This window comes from Poromitra crassiceps (genome assembly GCF_964638095.1).
Source record: "Poromitra crassiceps genome assembly, chromosome: 19".
Lineage (NCBI taxonomy): Eukaryota > Metazoa > Chordata > Actinopteri > Beryciformes > Melamphaidae > Poromitra > Poromitra crassiceps.
Window position 1 is genome coordinate 241,283 of NC_139646.1, and position 17,424 is coordinate 258,706.

The 17,424-nt window shown below is 42.0% G+C and overlaps 2 protein-coding genes across 2 annotated transcripts; one reads left to right on the forward strand and one right to left on the reverse strand.

Annotated features, from left to right (window-relative positions):
• Positions 1–1,487: 1,487 nt before the first annotated feature.
• On the reverse strand, positions 1,488–3,603 carry dpcd (deleted in primary ciliary dyskinesia homolog (mouse); the record flags this gene model as incomplete). Its single annotated transcript, XM_083656152.1, has 6 exons — positions 1,488–1,592; positions 1,898–2,000; positions 2,187–2,320; positions 2,565–2,686; positions 2,810–2,890; positions 3,540–3,603. The coding sequence occupies 6 exons, from the start codon at positions 3,601–3,603 to the stop codon at positions 1,488–1,490; spliced, it is 609 nt and encodes a 202-aa protein (XP_083512278.1).
• Positions 3,604–3,867: 264 nt separating this feature from the next.
• On the forward strand, positions 3,868–17,222 carry poll (polymerase (DNA directed), lambda). The gene is made up of 9 exons (XM_083655987.1): positions 3,868–3,902; positions 4,107–4,243; positions 8,172–8,469; positions 8,786–8,903; positions 9,315–9,659; positions 11,798–11,971; positions 13,299–13,427; positions 15,111–15,279; positions 16,582–17,222. The coding sequence occupies exons 2-9, from the start codon at positions 4,129–4,131 to the stop codon at positions 16,941–16,943; spliced, it is 1,710 nt and encodes a 569-aa protein (XP_083512113.1). The 5' UTR covers positions 3,868–3,902; positions 4,107–4,128; the 3' UTR covers positions 16,944–17,222.
• Positions 17,223–17,424: the final 202 nt, after the last annotated feature.

Here is a 17,424-nt window from a genome sequence, read left to right on the forward strand (position 1 = left end):
GGAATGAAGTCAGGCAACAGTTGCACCGATTTCTAACTTTATGGTTTATGGAGCATTTGTTGGGAGGCCCCAAAGCCAGAGTGACCCCCTGGTGCACAGGGCCAGCTCTGGGGACCAGTAAGACTAGCTAGCTAGCTGACCAAAGGTTTCAGTAATGGCTTTCAGGGTGGCCCGCTACATGCAAGGAACATAAGGGTATTCAGTTAACACAAATGGGACGTGCTGGTAACGGTGACCCCGTAACGAACAGGTATGAGGCATTGTGTGTTTTCAGTGTTTTACAAGGACATCAAGGAAGGGGGGTTGGGAGGTTATGTGACCCCCCTGCACAACTGCTACCTACTAGGTAGGTGGAGGACAACATGTAATGAGGACCAAAAAGAGATACTATAGTTACGGAATTTCAGTCATCCTCAAATTAAAATTAAAATTAAGTTAAAATGATCTGTGAAACAAATCTAATATTTTGAAGCACCCACAGTTCATCAAGTTAAATATATTTGAAATAATACAGAAACAAACAAACAGAAGAACAAGTACTTAGATATTTGGATGTCATACAAAAGGTACTGGAGCACACAGAGAGAAGTGTATAATGAAGTTTTTTTTTTAATTAAACTAACGTTTCGACACTACTGTGTCTTCATCAGAGTTAAGTAACTACGGTACATCATTAAGTAATAATTACATCCAAATATCTAAGTATCTGAAGTCTGCCTTTTCTGAGAAGCACCAGACCAGCCTGCTGGGCTGCAGAGGTTGAGGCGTGCTTAACTACATCCTGCATAAACAGAAGAACAAGTCTGTATTAGATATAAAACAAGTCTGTGTTAAATATAGGGCTGCAAACTAACGATTATTTTCATTATCGATTAATCTGATGATTATTTTCTCGATTAATCGATCCGACGTTTCGTCTATAAAATTTCCTAAAATGGTGAAAAATGTTGACCGCTTTTTCCCCAGAGCCCAAGACGACATCCTCAAATGTCTTCTTTTGTCCTGACCAAAAGTCCACAACCTAAAGATAATCAGTTTATGGTCATAGAAGACTAAAGAAACCAGTAAATATTCACATTTAAAACGCTGGGACGAGAGAATTCTATAATTTTTTTTTTTTAAATTTGTCTAACCAATTAACCCATTATAAAAAATAGTGGCCAATTAATTTTTTGTCTAGCGACTAATTGATGAATGGACTAATCTTTGCAGCTCTAATTAAATATACATGTCAGAACAAGTGACAACGCTCCTGACCTGCATCCATTCATTCACTCAGACAAATGGACGATAATTAGCAAATACAGTGAGAACCATTAAGCCATGGACAAGGCACTGAGCGGAGCTCTTCTTAATGAAGGGATCCAATAAAGAAAGAGACTAAATGAAAGCTCACATCCGACTGCACTGGAAAACGATGCCGTTGGGTTCTGCTTTGAATGCAGTGCGGTGTCGCTCGCTCCCTCTCTCTCTCCCACAGTCAGACTTCACTGGGTTTTGCAGTCGACGTCTCCTTCACTCGTCCCCTTCAGCTTCTTCAGCTCCCTCAGTAGCTCCTGCTCAAGGGTTAAGATCTCCTTGGGTTTCTTGTACTGGACAGGAGAGAAGAAAAGTAATTACTTCCACATTCTCCCCCTAGTCTCCCTAATGCACATCCTTTACCGTAATCATGTTTTGGATGGAGGAGTGGGAAAAAAGATATTTGCCATTATTCAGAACGATTTGTTCAGATTCCTGCATTCAACAATACATTATCCATGTGCTATATGAATGCTTATCTAAGCATAAGCTATTTGACGTTAGAGTCAGTTCATTTGTCAGTCCAGAGTCAGACCATGAGATAGCTCAGCATGAGAGATGCAAGCTGATGTGTTTTCCATTGTTTTCCAGGACTTACACTGACAATTAAAGTGTTGTTGGCATGAGTGAAGCTGACGCCCGAACAGTCCAAAAGCAGCTGGCTTCGGTCTAGGTCAGGAACACTGAACTTCTTATAATACCTGGAAAGACATGGAAAGGATGTCATAGGTTTATCACACTACAAACCAATGTATTGTAAACAGTGCCATCTATAGGGCGGACCAAAACACTACATGCAATAAACGCACAGCTGTGCACAATAGTGGAACGAAGGCCAAAAATGTACGCAAACTATGTGGTAGAAGACAAACATATATAATAGCTACTTTTTGTTTGAGGTTTTTATGATGCAGCATCTCTCAGAAGGATCCACTGAAACACTGAAGCTCTCTTTGGGGTAGGGAAGGTTGCGGATCCTCCACTGAAAACTGGTCTTTGTGTCTTTCCGCATGAATACAGGCTGTGAAAACAAACGGCAAATCCATCTTATAGACGGAGTATTTCCACTAGCATTTTATGTGTGTGTTTATGTGTGAAGCACTTTTTAAAAGGTGCTATATAAATAAAGCATTACCGGTACTTACTTACTTACTTGCATTTCCTCCCTTTGATTCCTATACTGGAATCAAATGGAGCTAGCTACAGTGAAAACAACAATAGTGCATATTGAGAAAATGTTTTGGTTCACAGTCATTTTCACCCACATTGGAACAGTTCTCCTTGATCCCCTCCGAATCCACAGAAGCAGTGGCTGTGAGCAGCTCTCCAACCTCTACCTCCCATTGGCCCTGAGCTCCAAGTGCACTTTTGCAGAGCCACTTTCGCACTGAAAGGTACCAAACAGTCAGAATACATGAATTGATCCCATGCATTGACATTCAGAAAACAGTAGCTTATAGGTTTGAGTTTGACATGTAAACCTTAAACATGTTGCTCAGCTTGATCTTACCAATGAGCTCGTCTGTTTTCAAATCATACTCCTCTGCCATTTGTTTTCCATCTGTAAATAGGTAGTGGATCTTCCTTTTCCCTAGTGATGGAGGTTGGAAAGGCATAGTCATGTAGAGAGGAACAAATCTAAACAACATGTCACATGTGTTGAGCTTTTAGCAACAAATAAACATACTAGTTAAGTACTAGTCATGCATTATAACTGCTTAACTGCTTTGAAGAAACTAATCCATGTATTTTTCTCATATATCCCAAAACATTTTTGGATTCTTGTAAGTGTAATGTGTTTTTAACAGTTAGTAGGCCTAAGATAGATAGATAGATTATAGATAGATAGATAGATAGATAGATAGATAGATAGATAGATAGATAGATAGATAGATAGATAGATAGATAGATCGATCGATCTGCACAAATAAATGATACATTTTACCCACAGTATTATTATGTATTATGAAGTAGCATTGGGCAGTCAGTGGGTGCCCTTCTCATGGAACTTTATGTGGAAGTAGTTTGGCTAGCGTTAAATATTCTAAAAATTAGTTAATAATTGAGAGGTTCGCGGTGTTTATGACCATTTTTGCATGGTAACATCATGTTAGCTGGATAGCTACCTAAGTTGAAGACAACTATTAATAGGCAAAAATAACGATACCAAACTAAATCTAACCAGTTGGCAAATGTAATGACTTGTGTGAGAACAACTAATAATTATTTGTTGCACTCACCATCGTGGATCAAAGCAGTTTTCCTTGATGACTTTAGGAGATCAGTCCAGCACTGTACAGCCATGTTTCTGTTGCACAGAGCCACTTCCTCAGTACGTAACCACGGCAACCGAGGTCAATAGAAATACCGGAAATGGAATTATCTCATTAATAATAATGTCATTATAAAGCTGTTTAAAATAGTAGTATTGTTTGCAAGACATTTTAGTTAGTTGGGCTCTGAGAATACGTTTAAAATGTTGATATAAATGGTCTGAAAATGTAAAACTCATGAATTGACCCGGAAGTTAAAATGAGTTTGTGTTTGTTGGTTGGTTTGAGAAAACGTTTTATCTCGACAGGGGTCGACCGACTCGACAAGGGGTAAGAGAGGATAATGTTACTCTCTATTCAGCTACAAATGTGTTTGTTATTAGCCAAGTATTCGTAAAATAAAGTAAGATTCATATATAAGGTGAATGAAGATAACGTTAACGTTACACGCCTTGCTTTTTGCTGTTGGTAACGTTAGCGTCAGCTGAAGTTAGTTAGCTTAGCTAACGCTAGCTCTCACAATTGGTTTTGCAGGGTCCCCCCTTCATCAGAGAGCATGGAGCCTCGTCATGGGATCATGAAAGCTTTCCCCAAGGTGAAAAGAGCCAGAGTGCTGGAGGGAAAGGATGCACCTCCACCGAAGAAGAAATCTGATGAAGCTGACGTCACAAGTTGGTATCGTGTGTGTGTGTGTGTGTGTGTGTGTGTGTGTGTGTGTGTGTGTGTGTGTGTGTGTGTGTGTGTGTGTGTGTGTGTGTGTGTGTGTGTGTGTGTGTGTGTGTGTGTGTGTGTGTGTGTGTGTGTGAGAGAGAGACAGAGTGTGTGAGACAGAGTGTGAGTGTGACAGACAGCGTCTGTGAAACTGAGTGGAACAATGAATGATGACGAAAAAGATTGATGTGTGAGATGGATAAAAATAGCCTGTTAACACATTCACTGCCAGCCGTTTTTCAATACTGTAGTTAGCTTCTGCCAAGGTTTTTTTTTGAGGATTCTGGCTCATCTTTCAAGAGCCGAGGATTCTTTTCTGTTAGGATTTTGTGAACACACAATATCTCAAAAGAACTAATAGAATGTGTGCTTTCTCTGTCTAAAAGAGTTAGTTTGTAGAGTTAGTAGTTATGTAAGCATTAGCAGTTGAATACAGCATGGTTTCAGCGTCTGAAAATGTATTCTGAGATAAAACGGCTTTTTGTGAAATTCGATAGAACAGTCACTTTAACCATTCATTTTTGGCATCAGTAAGACGTCAGACATCTAAACAATAGTTTTGAACAGTAATTTCCTCCATAACAGCAGGAAACCCCCCTCTGCTTCAAACTCCTCCCTCCGTGGGCGTTCTCCTCCGCCCTCCTTGGCTCTGCAGCGGGTCTGTCACAAACGAGTTGCTGCTGCCTGGCTGCTGCCTGGCAGTCTGGATGGGGCTCGCTGGATGGGGCTCGCTCGTTTCTTGGCGTTTCGGTTGAGAGCTCAGATGAAGCTCTTGCGATTCTGCGCTTATTTATGCTGCGTGTTTCAAAGTGTGCACCCAGTCTATTCTTGGAACCCCCCACCGTTGCCACCGCTGTGCGTCAGTGCGAAAGCGAAAGCGTTTTCGCCATCCATTTTACAGTATGAGAACGGCTTCCTCGCGCTTTTCCCTGCATTTTTGGCTCGCCTCTTTCTACTCTGGAGAGACATGTCGCCACTCAGTGGGTCGGTAAAATAGATTATACACATTCAATACCTCCAATATTTGTATAGGAGACGTAAAAGGGTTGGATCCACGTCCCACCGTCAATTTTTTTTTTTTTTTTTTTAAGCCGAGATATCTCGTCATTGGCAGTCAACCGTTGGATTTTGTAAGCCGAGATATCTCGTCAATGGCAGTGAACGTGTTAACACGTCATTGGCAGTCAACCGCTGGATTTTTTTTTGACGTATCAACACGTCATTGGCAGTGAACGTGTTAAAAACCATCCTGATATAGGGCTGCATGATTAATCGTAATAAAACCACGATATCGATTCATACCTCTCTCATTCGTAAGGTTAATCTGATGTCATGCAAGCAAAAGGAAGGCAGGAAGGGAGCCGGAACGGCACGGTGGCTCAGTGGTTAACACTGTTGCCTCACAGCAAGAAGGTCCCGGGTTCGAACCCCGGTCCGTCCCAGGTCCTTTCTGTGTGGAGTTTGCATGTTCTCCCCGTATCCGTGTGGGTTTTCTCCGGGTGCTCTGGTTTCCTCCCACCATCAAGAAAGACATGTATGTTAGGGTTAATACTCCTGTCAGTGCCCCTGACCAAGGTACTGGCAAAATAACTGGAGTTGGTCCCCGGGCGCTGCACAGTGGCTGCCCACTGCTCCTAGTTCTAGGAAGGTTCCTAGTAGAGGATGGGTCAAATGCAGAGGATTAATTTCCCCAAGGGGATAAATAAAGGATAACTTAACTTAACTTAACTAGGGGTAACTGCCATTCAAGACGATGCGCGCCAATGTGAATTTTGTAAATAACCAAGACAAAAGTCTAAAGTCATGTTATAGCAGTCGGGCGCACTTAAGGGACAAGCAAGACAACAGTCAAACGGACAGGTTTTTGTATTGAGTTTGGTGTCGGTGGGTGTAACCCATAAGAGTGAACCCCGTACCCCCAGCGTTGCGTAACAACAACACCGGAAGTAACTCCAGAGTGACCTTATGAATTCATTCTTGCGGACACCCTGACGTCAGGCAACCAGAACTGGGGGCACACGCAGCAAGTCAAAACAATGAGCGTGGACGTGACAAACAAGTACCGTATATTCATGACACAGACATGGTCTGAGCTTCGGTTTTTAATCCAAATATTACAAAAGACCCCACTGATTCATAACATGTCTAAAGTCATGTTAACATGACTTTAGACATGTTATGAATCAGTGGGGTCTTTTGTAATATTTGGATTAAAAACCGAAGCTCAGACAGCAGTCAGGCGCACTTAGTGACAAGACAACAGTAAAACGGACAGGTTTTTGTATTGAGTTTGGTATAGAGCGAGCCCAATTCCCCCAGCATTGCATAGCAACAACACTGTGTCCAAAGGCTGGAAGTTGTCTGCGAGAATGAATGACGATTCTGCTGCATGTTCAAATCATTAGGGACATCCCTTCTGAGTTTTCCCACGTAAAGAAATGTAGACAGAAACGGAAAGGAGACACAAGAGAGGAGTGTTATAAATAAGAGGAGAGAGGTGTAAGTTGAAAGTGTTGGGTAAGGATTTGAATTAAGCTATTTTGTCTGTTAAAAAACAAGCCCAGTATCTCCACACTTCATTTTGTGGCTCTGCCAGCACTGGAGAGAGCCAGCCACTAACGTCATTTAACCCGCTTGTTAACGGCACGGCTCTTTTTTTTCCCTTTATTTTTTCACCCGTGTGATACGACACATGTATCCGCCCAGCCCAATTTCATACACATAAAACAATGACTCGAAACAGATCCGCAATCAGGAAAAAAGATTCAGGAAGCCAGGTAATTACATTTACAAAAGTTTGTAATTAAGGCTATAGCCTTGCCTGGGTCCAGACCTTCCAATCTGCCCAACATGTAGTTGAGTTTGGCTGCACTCGAGTGTACCAGTTGACAATTCAGTCTGAATATCAGGCTAGCTATAGCCTACTTAATGCTGCACTGTGCACTAAGTGTTCACAGAATATAGCATGTGGATGGATGGCAGGATAAACCAGCTGGAGATTGGATAAGTTTAATACTGTAAACTTCATTGGAATTTAGTCTATACATTGTGTGTGTACTCTCTCTGTGTGAAGCCCATTTGACCTGCTGATGTGACAGTCCCATTACAGTATTATAATATCTTTTGTTGTTTCTATCTGTATCGAGCAAAAAGAGCACAGTAAAATGTATAGGTATTAAAAATAGTTTTGGTTAAAAAATCGTGAGGGAATCGTGATTTCAATTCTAAGCAAGAAAATCATTGCAATCAAAGCAAGATTCTCATTTTATCCAGAATTGCGCAGCGCTATCCTGATAACGTGATCTCAAATTCTGTTTCACTCTACGTATCCGTCTGGATTCCGAGTCGTCCACAGCGATTTCAGTGGGTGGGAGTAGTTGCCTTGACAGACAACTCCTTCAGCCAATCAGTGTCACCAAATCCAATCCCAATCCATTCGGAAGAACGGCGAAAACATCTTAAAGATTTTCTGCCGAGAAAATCAGCTGATTGTTTAATTGACGTTCTTGAGTCTGTTTCTGTATAATAACTGCACTTATGGCTGTGTTTACTCTACTAACGTTAACGTTACCACTCGTTGCTTCGGGAGCTTCTGTTTTGCCAGCGGTGTCACTGATTGGCCGGTTACATTGTCAACTTCGAGGCAGGTCCCTGATTGGCCCGTGGACTTTGCAATTGCTGAAAAGTTCTGGGGGCGGGCTGGAGGCCAGACTGATCCACAGAACCAAACAAAATGTGAGTTTCACGTCATCAGGATGGGTTACAGGCTAGGATTAAAAGAATAGTTCACATCTAGATAGTTCACATCCTGTGATACTGATCTTCCCTAATTAGAGGCCAGACAACACAACATGTTTGCTCTCATCCCCTTCCTTTCTTTTGTCCCAGGCAACACCTTCAGCAGACTCACAGTGTTCATCCTGCCTGCTGGAATAGGCAGTGCCCGGTGCCAGATCTTCCAGAGACAAATCCAGCAGAATGGAGGACAGACGGAGAGTTCGCTGTGTGCCGGTGTCACTCATGTAGTCGTGGATGACAGTATGGACAGGGTCCGGGCCATGCGCCTGCTGAAGGTGGATTGCATGCCCTCTGGAGTCCAGCTGGTGAAATGCACTTGGTTGAGCTCATGCTTTACTGGGAAGCAACTGTTGGACGTAGCAGACTACAGCCTTCTTGCTCCAAATAGGTTAATGAGCTAATTGTACTAATTTTGTAGACGGCTAATGCAACTGATGTCGGTTAACTCGTATGGTTTCCTTCAGTGTCTGACATGGACTTGTGCCTCTGAACACTATAAACACTGTTAACACCATTCTTTTTACTCACATTACACAAAGTCAATCAATGGTCAATGGGTAGTTATTTCTCACCTACCGTGCACATCATATTTACCAGTTAGAATCGATCTTGGGGAAAAACTTGGGGGCGGTTAAGATGATCACATATCTGAGAAAATTCAGTGTGTCATGATTGCATCTCATCCTTTATGTTGTATCCCTTAGGCACTCTGAAACACAACATGAAGATACGAAAGAGGACTTGAGCAGTGTCTGCCCTAGTACCCCGACGATCATAGAGACAGTGTTGCATCAAGCCAAACAAGAGGACACAATAGAAATGGTAGGTTGACAATAGAAATATAAACGGATAAATAACGCACACCAAAAGCTGTGGTGAGGTGCCGACCACTGGAAGCAAACTTAAGTGGAAAAAAGTGTCGGACACACTGGCTCCATATGCATTTATTTAATTGTAAGATGACGTTTCGGCCCTCTGGCCTTCTTCAAGATCAACCCAAGATCAAGGGTTGATCTTGAAGCTTGATATAGAAAACAATAATACAGTGTTCTTTTGTTAGTCACCGGTATATACTGTACTGAAGTTTTTGGGTCGCTCAGTAATCATACATGTGTTAAGAGTTAGAACGTGAATACGGACCAACATAGCAATTAATTTCTGTGCATGTATGTTGGAATTGCCGTTATAGTTTTATATTGAATACTTCGATGTAACACTTTCTTATTGCTCTAGTCTCAGACAGTCCCATACAGCAAAGAGGACTTGAGAGAAGAAGACGTCTCACAGAACGACTTGGCCGCTCTGATCAGCGGCCAGCACCCAGAAGTAGAGACTCCTGGCCCCAGCCTCGATCCCAGTGCCGACTCTGCCCACCAGCAGCCAGTGTCAGGGTCAGGGAAGTGGGTCTGTGCCCAGTCCTCTCAGACCAAAAGTAACAACTTCAACAAGCACATCACAGACAAACTAGAAGTGCTGGCCAAGGCCTACACTCACCAAGGGGACAAGTGGAGGGCACTGGGCTACTCTAAGGCTGTCAACGCACTCAAGAGCTACCACAAGCCTGTCACGTCGTATCAGGTAGCGTAGAGCAGTTCAATTGAATATAATGTGTTTTTACAACTCTTTTTGTGCTGTTTGGTTATACAGTAGTAGGTGGTTATGGTAGGTTGCATGAAAATATAGCATCTCAATTGTTTTATTTAAGGATGAAACGATAACCGGTTTTATTGCTAACCATGATAAAATTCCTTACGATAACTGGTAAAATTCCTTACTATAACCGTACGCTTTGAAAAACATGGTAAATACTGTCCATCATCAACCAAAGTTGGCAACCGTCTCCGACATGCAGAGACGCACGGCCTTGGAGAAATTATTTCAGTGAGTGTATCAATCTTTTTTGGGTCTGAGTTTTCAATATAAAACTTGGTGAAATGATTTCTGTGAGTGTATCAGTACTTTTTGACAATGTCAGAACATTTTAACAATACCGTGATAATACTGATAACCGTGATATTTTCGGTCACTATAATCGTGATATGAAATTTTCACATCGTTTCATCTCTACTTGTATTCATAAAAGTTATCGCTGTTAACACGTTCACTGCCATTGACGAGATATCTCGGCTTACAGAATCCAACGGTTCACTGCCAATGACGAGATATCTCGGCTTAAATTTTTTTTTTTTTTTTTTTGACGGTGGGACGTGGATCAACGCTCCCCACGTCTCCTATAAAAATATTGTAGCCAGCGAACGTGTACAACCCATTCCACGGACCCACTAAGTGGCGACAGTGCTCTCCACACTAGAAAAGCAGGGCCAAAACTGTAGGGGAACGCGCGAGGAAACCATTCTCTACTGTAAAATGGATTGGCGAAAACGCTTTCACTTTCGCGCATTATCGCGCTGGGAGCTGGCGGTGGGGGATTCCAAAAATAGACTGGGTGGAAAACACACTTTGAAACACGCAGCATAAAGCCTAGAATCGCACAAAGCTTCATCAAAGCTCTCAAACCCAAGAAACGAGTGAGCCCTATCCACACTTGCTGCCAGGGAGGGAGGCTGCTCAAACTCGCAGCAGCAGAACACTCGCTTGTGACAAACGCTGCTGAAAGCCACCAGACACGCCCACGGAGGGAGGAGTTTGAAGGAGAGGGCGTTCAGAACTATATTGTTTAGATGTCTGATCTCTCACTGATGCCAAAAATAAATGGTTAAAGTGACTGTTCTGCCTGTTTGATTGAATTTCACAAAACTGCGATTATCTCAGCTTTTAGTCTCAGACGCTCAAACCATGCTGTACTCAACGGCTAATATCTACATAACTACTAACTCTACAAACTAACTCTTTTAGACAGAGAAAGCACACATTCTATTAGTACTTTTGTGAACTTTGTGTTCACAAAGTCCAAGCAGAAAATAATCCTCGGCTCTTGTAAAATGAGCCAGAATCCTAAAAAAAAACCCTCTGGCAGAACCTACCTACAGTAAAAAAAAAAAGGCTGGCAGTGAATGTGTTAAGTAATTCTTCATATCAGGCCTTGGACAGATCAAGCTGCACTGTGAACATAAACAAGGTTCTTCTAACCGCTAACCCTTATTCCCCGAGAGGCCAGCCATCTTCCCAGGCCTTCCAAGAATTTGTTAAAATAAAGGTTAAATAAAATGTCACCAAGATTTATGGTCTGCGGCTGTTCAATTGACAACTAGACAATAGCCCAGTCTGCTATGATATGTGAATTTTATGAGTCGGATCCGCTCCAAAATGTAATGGCTTCTTCCTGGGCCCATGCTACACCCTTCCACAAAGTTTCATGAAAATTGGCCCAGTCGTTTTTCCGTAATCCTACTAACAGACAAACAAACGGCAGCAAAAGCATAACCTCCTTGGCGGAGGTAATAATCAAGAAACATGTCATACTAGTCCTGTCAGTTCAGACTCAGAATTACAGTATGTGATGTCTCAAAGCACCGGTAATACTCAGAGGGTTCTGTCAGTCTTCCTCCATGGCTATTAGATTGTTGCTTAAAATGTCTGTCTGTATCCCACAGCAGATTGGGGGTTTGGATACACTCTTGTCTTGTCTGTGGCCATTGGAAACAGTAGTGCATTTTCAATACAAACTTTAACTGTCTCGGGATATTAGGCTAACAGATGAATGCTGAAATTCCATTATATTCCTCTGTATTGGGAATGTGTTTCATTTGTTTCAGGAGGCTTGTCAGATCCCGGGAATTGGAAAGCGAATGGCCGACAAAATCGATGAGATCATGGAGAGCGGTCATCTGCGAAAGCTAGATCACATCGGAGAGGCCGTGCCAGTCCTGGAGCTTTTCACTAATATCTGGGGTGCAGGCGCAAAGACTGCACAGCTGTGGTACCAACAGGTGAGTAAATGCATACCCACAAGTACTGATGACTGCACACAGCGCATACGCCTCGGTCAGCGCGGATGTAACTTTAGTTCAGCCACGTTAGTTCTGGCTACGGATTTACTTCGAAAATGACAGTTTCCGGTAACTTTGGATTATTATTTCACAGCGTGGTGAGTACACGAGTCACAACATGGCGCTGTTGGAATGTGTATATTTGGTGAGTGAACAGGGGTAGGCTGCTGTAGCGTTCACTAGCATTGTAGTTAGCAGGAGGGGGGCGGGGTTACTTTCTAATGCACGCACAGCAGGGAAGAGAAAGGCATCTATCTTCTCGTCTTAATATCGGGAATATGGCAAATAGGTGAATCTCCCAAAATGTTGCCGTGTTCCATTAAATGAAGACATTACCATTCTTTTTCTTTTGTATGTTCCATTCTTATTGGGCAAGTATATTAACATTTATTGGCTAGAAAAGTCTGCCCAAAGTGCCCAAGTAGGCACTAGGCAGCCATCTTGCCTGCTCAGAATTTTCTCAGAGCCATGAAGTCATTAGTCTCTTCCGTCCAGGGAGTCTGGCGCCGCAGGTCTCCATAACTGGGATAAACCCTCCCCTGCTCTACTCTGCTCTCCCATTGGAGGCGTCGGTTTCAGACGCTGCCGGATTTCCGCTCCCCGCTTAAGAAGCTCTGTCATTGGCTCCGACCATGTCAATCAGAGTGGCTTCCGCTCCCTCCTCCCTGTGTGTTGCTGTAAATAGTCCCCTGCCGCCTCAGGGAAAACAACAACGCTAACTAGCTAGCAAGCTAACGGCAGAAACGTACACGCTAGCTCGTTGCTACACGCTGAAAACGGCAAGTTGGATTGTTTGAAACTATTTTCCAAGGGCACTGCCGCTAAGCGCCGCCCATCGTAATCCCACTATGGAGACCTGCGGCGTCAGACTCCTCGGACGGAAGGGAGAGGAGGCTGGCCAGCGAGACTATGAAGTCATTGACAGCTGTCATGTCATGATGATTGGTTGAAATGGGGTAGAAACTGTATAACCAGGGATGTGATCTCAAATAGAGAAAAATTATTTTTCATTTCAGCTCGACTTTAAGGTATATTTCCAATTGCATTCTAATTGGAATGTGATCTGGAACAATTATTATTTAGCAACAAATGTCTCAATAATGAATCAAGGCGCTGAATAACAGTTCCGCTGTGAATTACTACTAGTATGAATTCGGCAAGCAGCTAGTAAGTAAGTAAGGCAAGACTGAAAGGGGAACCATATGCAAAACATGCTGGTCAATGTTTCTAAAAATGTCCTTGAAAGATGAGTTTTTCTGTCTGTTAGGGATTCCGCACTTTGGAGGATATCCGCACAAAGGCCAACCTGAGCAACACGCAAAAAATCGGACTCAAGCACTATGAGGACCTTCTAGACCGCATGCCTAGAGAAGAAGCAGCTGCCATTGAGAAAGTGGTAATGCGTCTCCATTTGTCACAGTGCCAACATGTAACATTGTCAACTAATTTTGTCACCTCTATTGCATTTAATTAAGTTTACATAGAGGAGAAACATTTAATTAAGTTTACATAGAGGAGAAACATTTAATGAAGTTTACATAGAGGAGAAACATTTAATGAAGTTTACATAGAGGAGAAACATTTAATTAAGTTTACATAGAGGAGAAACATTTACCGTAAATTCCGGACTATAAGCCGCACCGGTGTATAAGCCGCACCTTCAAAGTTGACTATTTTTTTCTTATATAAGCCGCACCGGACTATAAGCCGCGGGTGTTTTAATGTTTTTTTTTTTTTTTTTTTTTGTGTTTTAATGTTTAATTACCATATGTAAGGGTTCATGCACAGAGGGGATTGTAGAGGAAGCTCCCATTTATTAACATTTCAACAAAACAACATAACACAACACCACCTGTGTTGTTTTTTACAGTGCACACAGTGTCATACAGTGTCATACAGTGTGGTGAAAAGAGGGCAAGAGAGGAAATTAAAACTTATTATAGTTATATAGGATTTATAGTTAGAAAGAGTGCTAAAAAAGAGAGATTTTTTTTTTTTTTTTTTTGAAAAAATCCATAGATAAGCCGCACCGTTATATAAGCCGCAGGGGCCAAAAAAGGCCAAAAAACGGGAAAAAAGGTGCGGCTTATAGTCCGGAATTTACGGTAATTAAGTTTACATAGAGGAGAAACATTTAATGAAGTTTACATAGAGGAGAAACATTTAATGAAGTTTACATAGAGGAGAAACATTTAATTAAGTTTACATAGAGGAGAAACATTTAATGAAGTTTACATAGAGGAGAAACATTTAATTAAGTTTACATGGAGGAGAAACATTTAATTAAGTTTACATAGAGGAGAAACCTTTTGAAAAGGGATCCTCACCCCCCCCCCCCCCCCCTCCCTCACCCTAACCTTCAAACAGCAGAACTTCTGAGGCAAGTGCTGGAGGTAGGAAAAAGCAGTGTGTGTGTCAGCTTTCCTTGTCTGCGTAGTGATGGGAAAACCAGACCGTATTCTTGCAAAGTAGAACATCCCAAAGGGGGGAAACTCGCTGCATCTTAAGTTAGCCAGATACCTGTTCACTCCAGAGCGTTGAGTACAACCCTAGTTGTTTTCATATAGTATTACTTGGATTTTCTTTTTCCTCCGGCGCTGCCAGATAGAAAGTGCACATAAGAAAGATGACTAAAGCATGTGTCCTTCTTCTGGGCTTGTCAAAATAATATGTGGTGCTTTATCTTAGCCCTACCTCCCAGTCTCTGGCTAGGAAGAGGTAAATGCTTACAGTGCACTTGTTTGCCAGTGGGGGGCACACAGTAAATCTAGGAGACCGTACAAAGTAAACAGTGTGCTTTTCTGCTTTTGAGGAGTCAGAGATAAAAAAGCTTTCAATTTCCTAGCTGGAAACATAATATTTTGGTAGTAAACTTGGTTTGTATGGGTTATGTGAATGTATGTTCCTTCAGTTATGAATGGCAGTTATGAATACAATGATAATATAAAGTATCATAGAGGGCCGACTACAGTACTAATAATGCAGGTTATCTCTCTCTTAAAATAGATGGCTCTCTTTCTGTCTTGTATTCTGAAATGCATCTTATGTGGGGGTTTCATTTCTTTTGTGCCATGTGCAGGTGAGAGAGGCGGCCCAGTCCGTCGACCCAGGCCTGCTGGCGATGGCGTGCGGCTCCTACCGCCGGGGAAAAGCCACGTGTGGAGATGTTGATGTGCTCATATCTCACCCTGATAGCAAGTCCCACAAAGGGATCTTTAGCAAAGTGCTACAGACACTCCATCAGAGTGGTAAGCTATAGTATTCATTATTTTCTCACGTCTTCAAAGGCTAGTTAGCTATCGAGGTACATTTCCCCCCCAAAACAAATCGTACGTAAAATTACACATTGTGAAAGGAAAGGAGATAAAAGTAATTTGAAAACCCAAATCACAATCTACTTGGGAATTGACCCCCGCAGTCACTGTTGCTACGTAGGTCAAACTTGTAGCCAACAGCTGACAGTCAAACAAGAGTGTCAAACAAACATGAATATCTCAAAAACGATACATTGTATTGCTTATATTTTGTAGTGTTAAAGGAACACTCTGCCCATTTTCAACCAGCTTTGTATCATTAGAACATCAGTAGTATATCAGAAAACTGTAAACTGTTTTGAAGTCTGTCAAATCAACTCTCAATAACTAGATGAATGATGAATAGTTTGACAGTTATTGAGAGTTGATTTGAGTTAATGAGTTATTAATTTGAGTTACACTCAATAACTGTCAAATTAAATGACAGACTTCAAAACAGTTTACAGTTTTCTGATATACTACTGATGTTCTAATGATACAAAGCTGGTTGAAAATGGGCAGAGTGTTCCTTTAAAGTTGTGGTAACTGTCCCAGTTTTAAAATGTGAGAATTTAGTCAACAGTGCAGCCTGGAAAGTCTGCTGGCTAGAGTGAATTGACCTTTCCAAAGTCCCGACCCTTTTTGCTCTATGCTCCAATAGTTGAGCAAGCTTGTAGCAGCCTACGGAGCCAGCCTAGAGAGCAGGATGTCACAGTTCACTCTCTAGCAATCTATCTAACGTTTATTTGACACTCGGTAACTGCAGGGGGGGGCGGGACGTCGGATCGGTCAATTGTGACATCACACACTCTAGGCTGGCTCCATAGGGTGCTGCAAGCTTGCCCAACTGTTATTTGAGCACAGGAAAAAATGGGGCGGGGCTTAGGAAAGGTCACTTGTGTTTTATGAGTGCTAAAAGTCTTTACATTTTTTTTTAAATCTCTAAATGTATAAAGGGAGATGCAAAATTAGAACTGAAGGTGTACATAGTTAGTATGTGTAGTCGTAACATGGATTTCATTTGTAAACCTTACAATTTTATAGATTTACAGAACTGACTTGGTTTTCAAATATTTTTTTTATGATTGACGATTTTACAGCATTCATTTTTCTCACTATTTGTTTTGGGGGCAAATGTAGCTCCATTATTTTCCTTCACAGGTGTTATGAGACCAATCTAAACAAAGATTCAACTGTCTCTCACTGTTTTCACATAGGCTTTTTGACCAATCACTGGCTCTCACTGTTTTCACATAGGCTTTTTGACTGATGACCTGGTGAGCCATGAGGAGAATGGACAGCAGAAGAAATATATGGGTGTGTGCCGCTTGCCAGGACCTGACCACCGTTATCGCAGGCTTGACATCATTGTGGTGCCCTACAACGAGTTCGCCTGCGCTCTCCTGTATTTCACCGGGTCGGCACACTTCAACCGCTCAATGAGGGCGATGGCAAAAACAAAACACATGAGCTTATCAGAGCATTCGCTCAACAAGGATGTGTTGCGTCAAGGTAGTACAAAGGTGTATGGTGGCACTCCTCTTCCTACACCCGCAGAGAAGGACGTTTTTAACCTTTTAGGCATACCTTTCAGGGAACCTCATGAAAGGGACTGGTGACGATTTGCTGTCACTATCACAACAGCTTGAATGTTTTTACACAAATATGATGCTCGTGATCATGATGATGACAATGGCAACTGTAATTATGCTTGAACATACAATATTGTCAAAGATGTCTCACTGCACATCACAATCCTGCTTGACTTGAATGATTATTTAATTATGTATAAGAAAAACATTTTGATATAGGAGCTGCTTGATGTCATTTATATCAGATGAGTAATGATCGTAATAAACACTAGATGGTAAATCCTTTTGTTGTCCCAACAGCATCAGAACCCTGTACCGATTGTATGAGTGATTGCAAGGGCTGGACTGGTCAGACAGTAAAGCTGTAAAGACTGTTAAAGCTTCAGTCTAAACTGAGATGGCTCTCCTGATATTAAGCAGACTAAAAGGCACATGAAAAATGTAATGTCTGAGTTTTGCCTCTCTTCCATCTCTTCTATGATTCTCTATTTTACACAATATAACAACA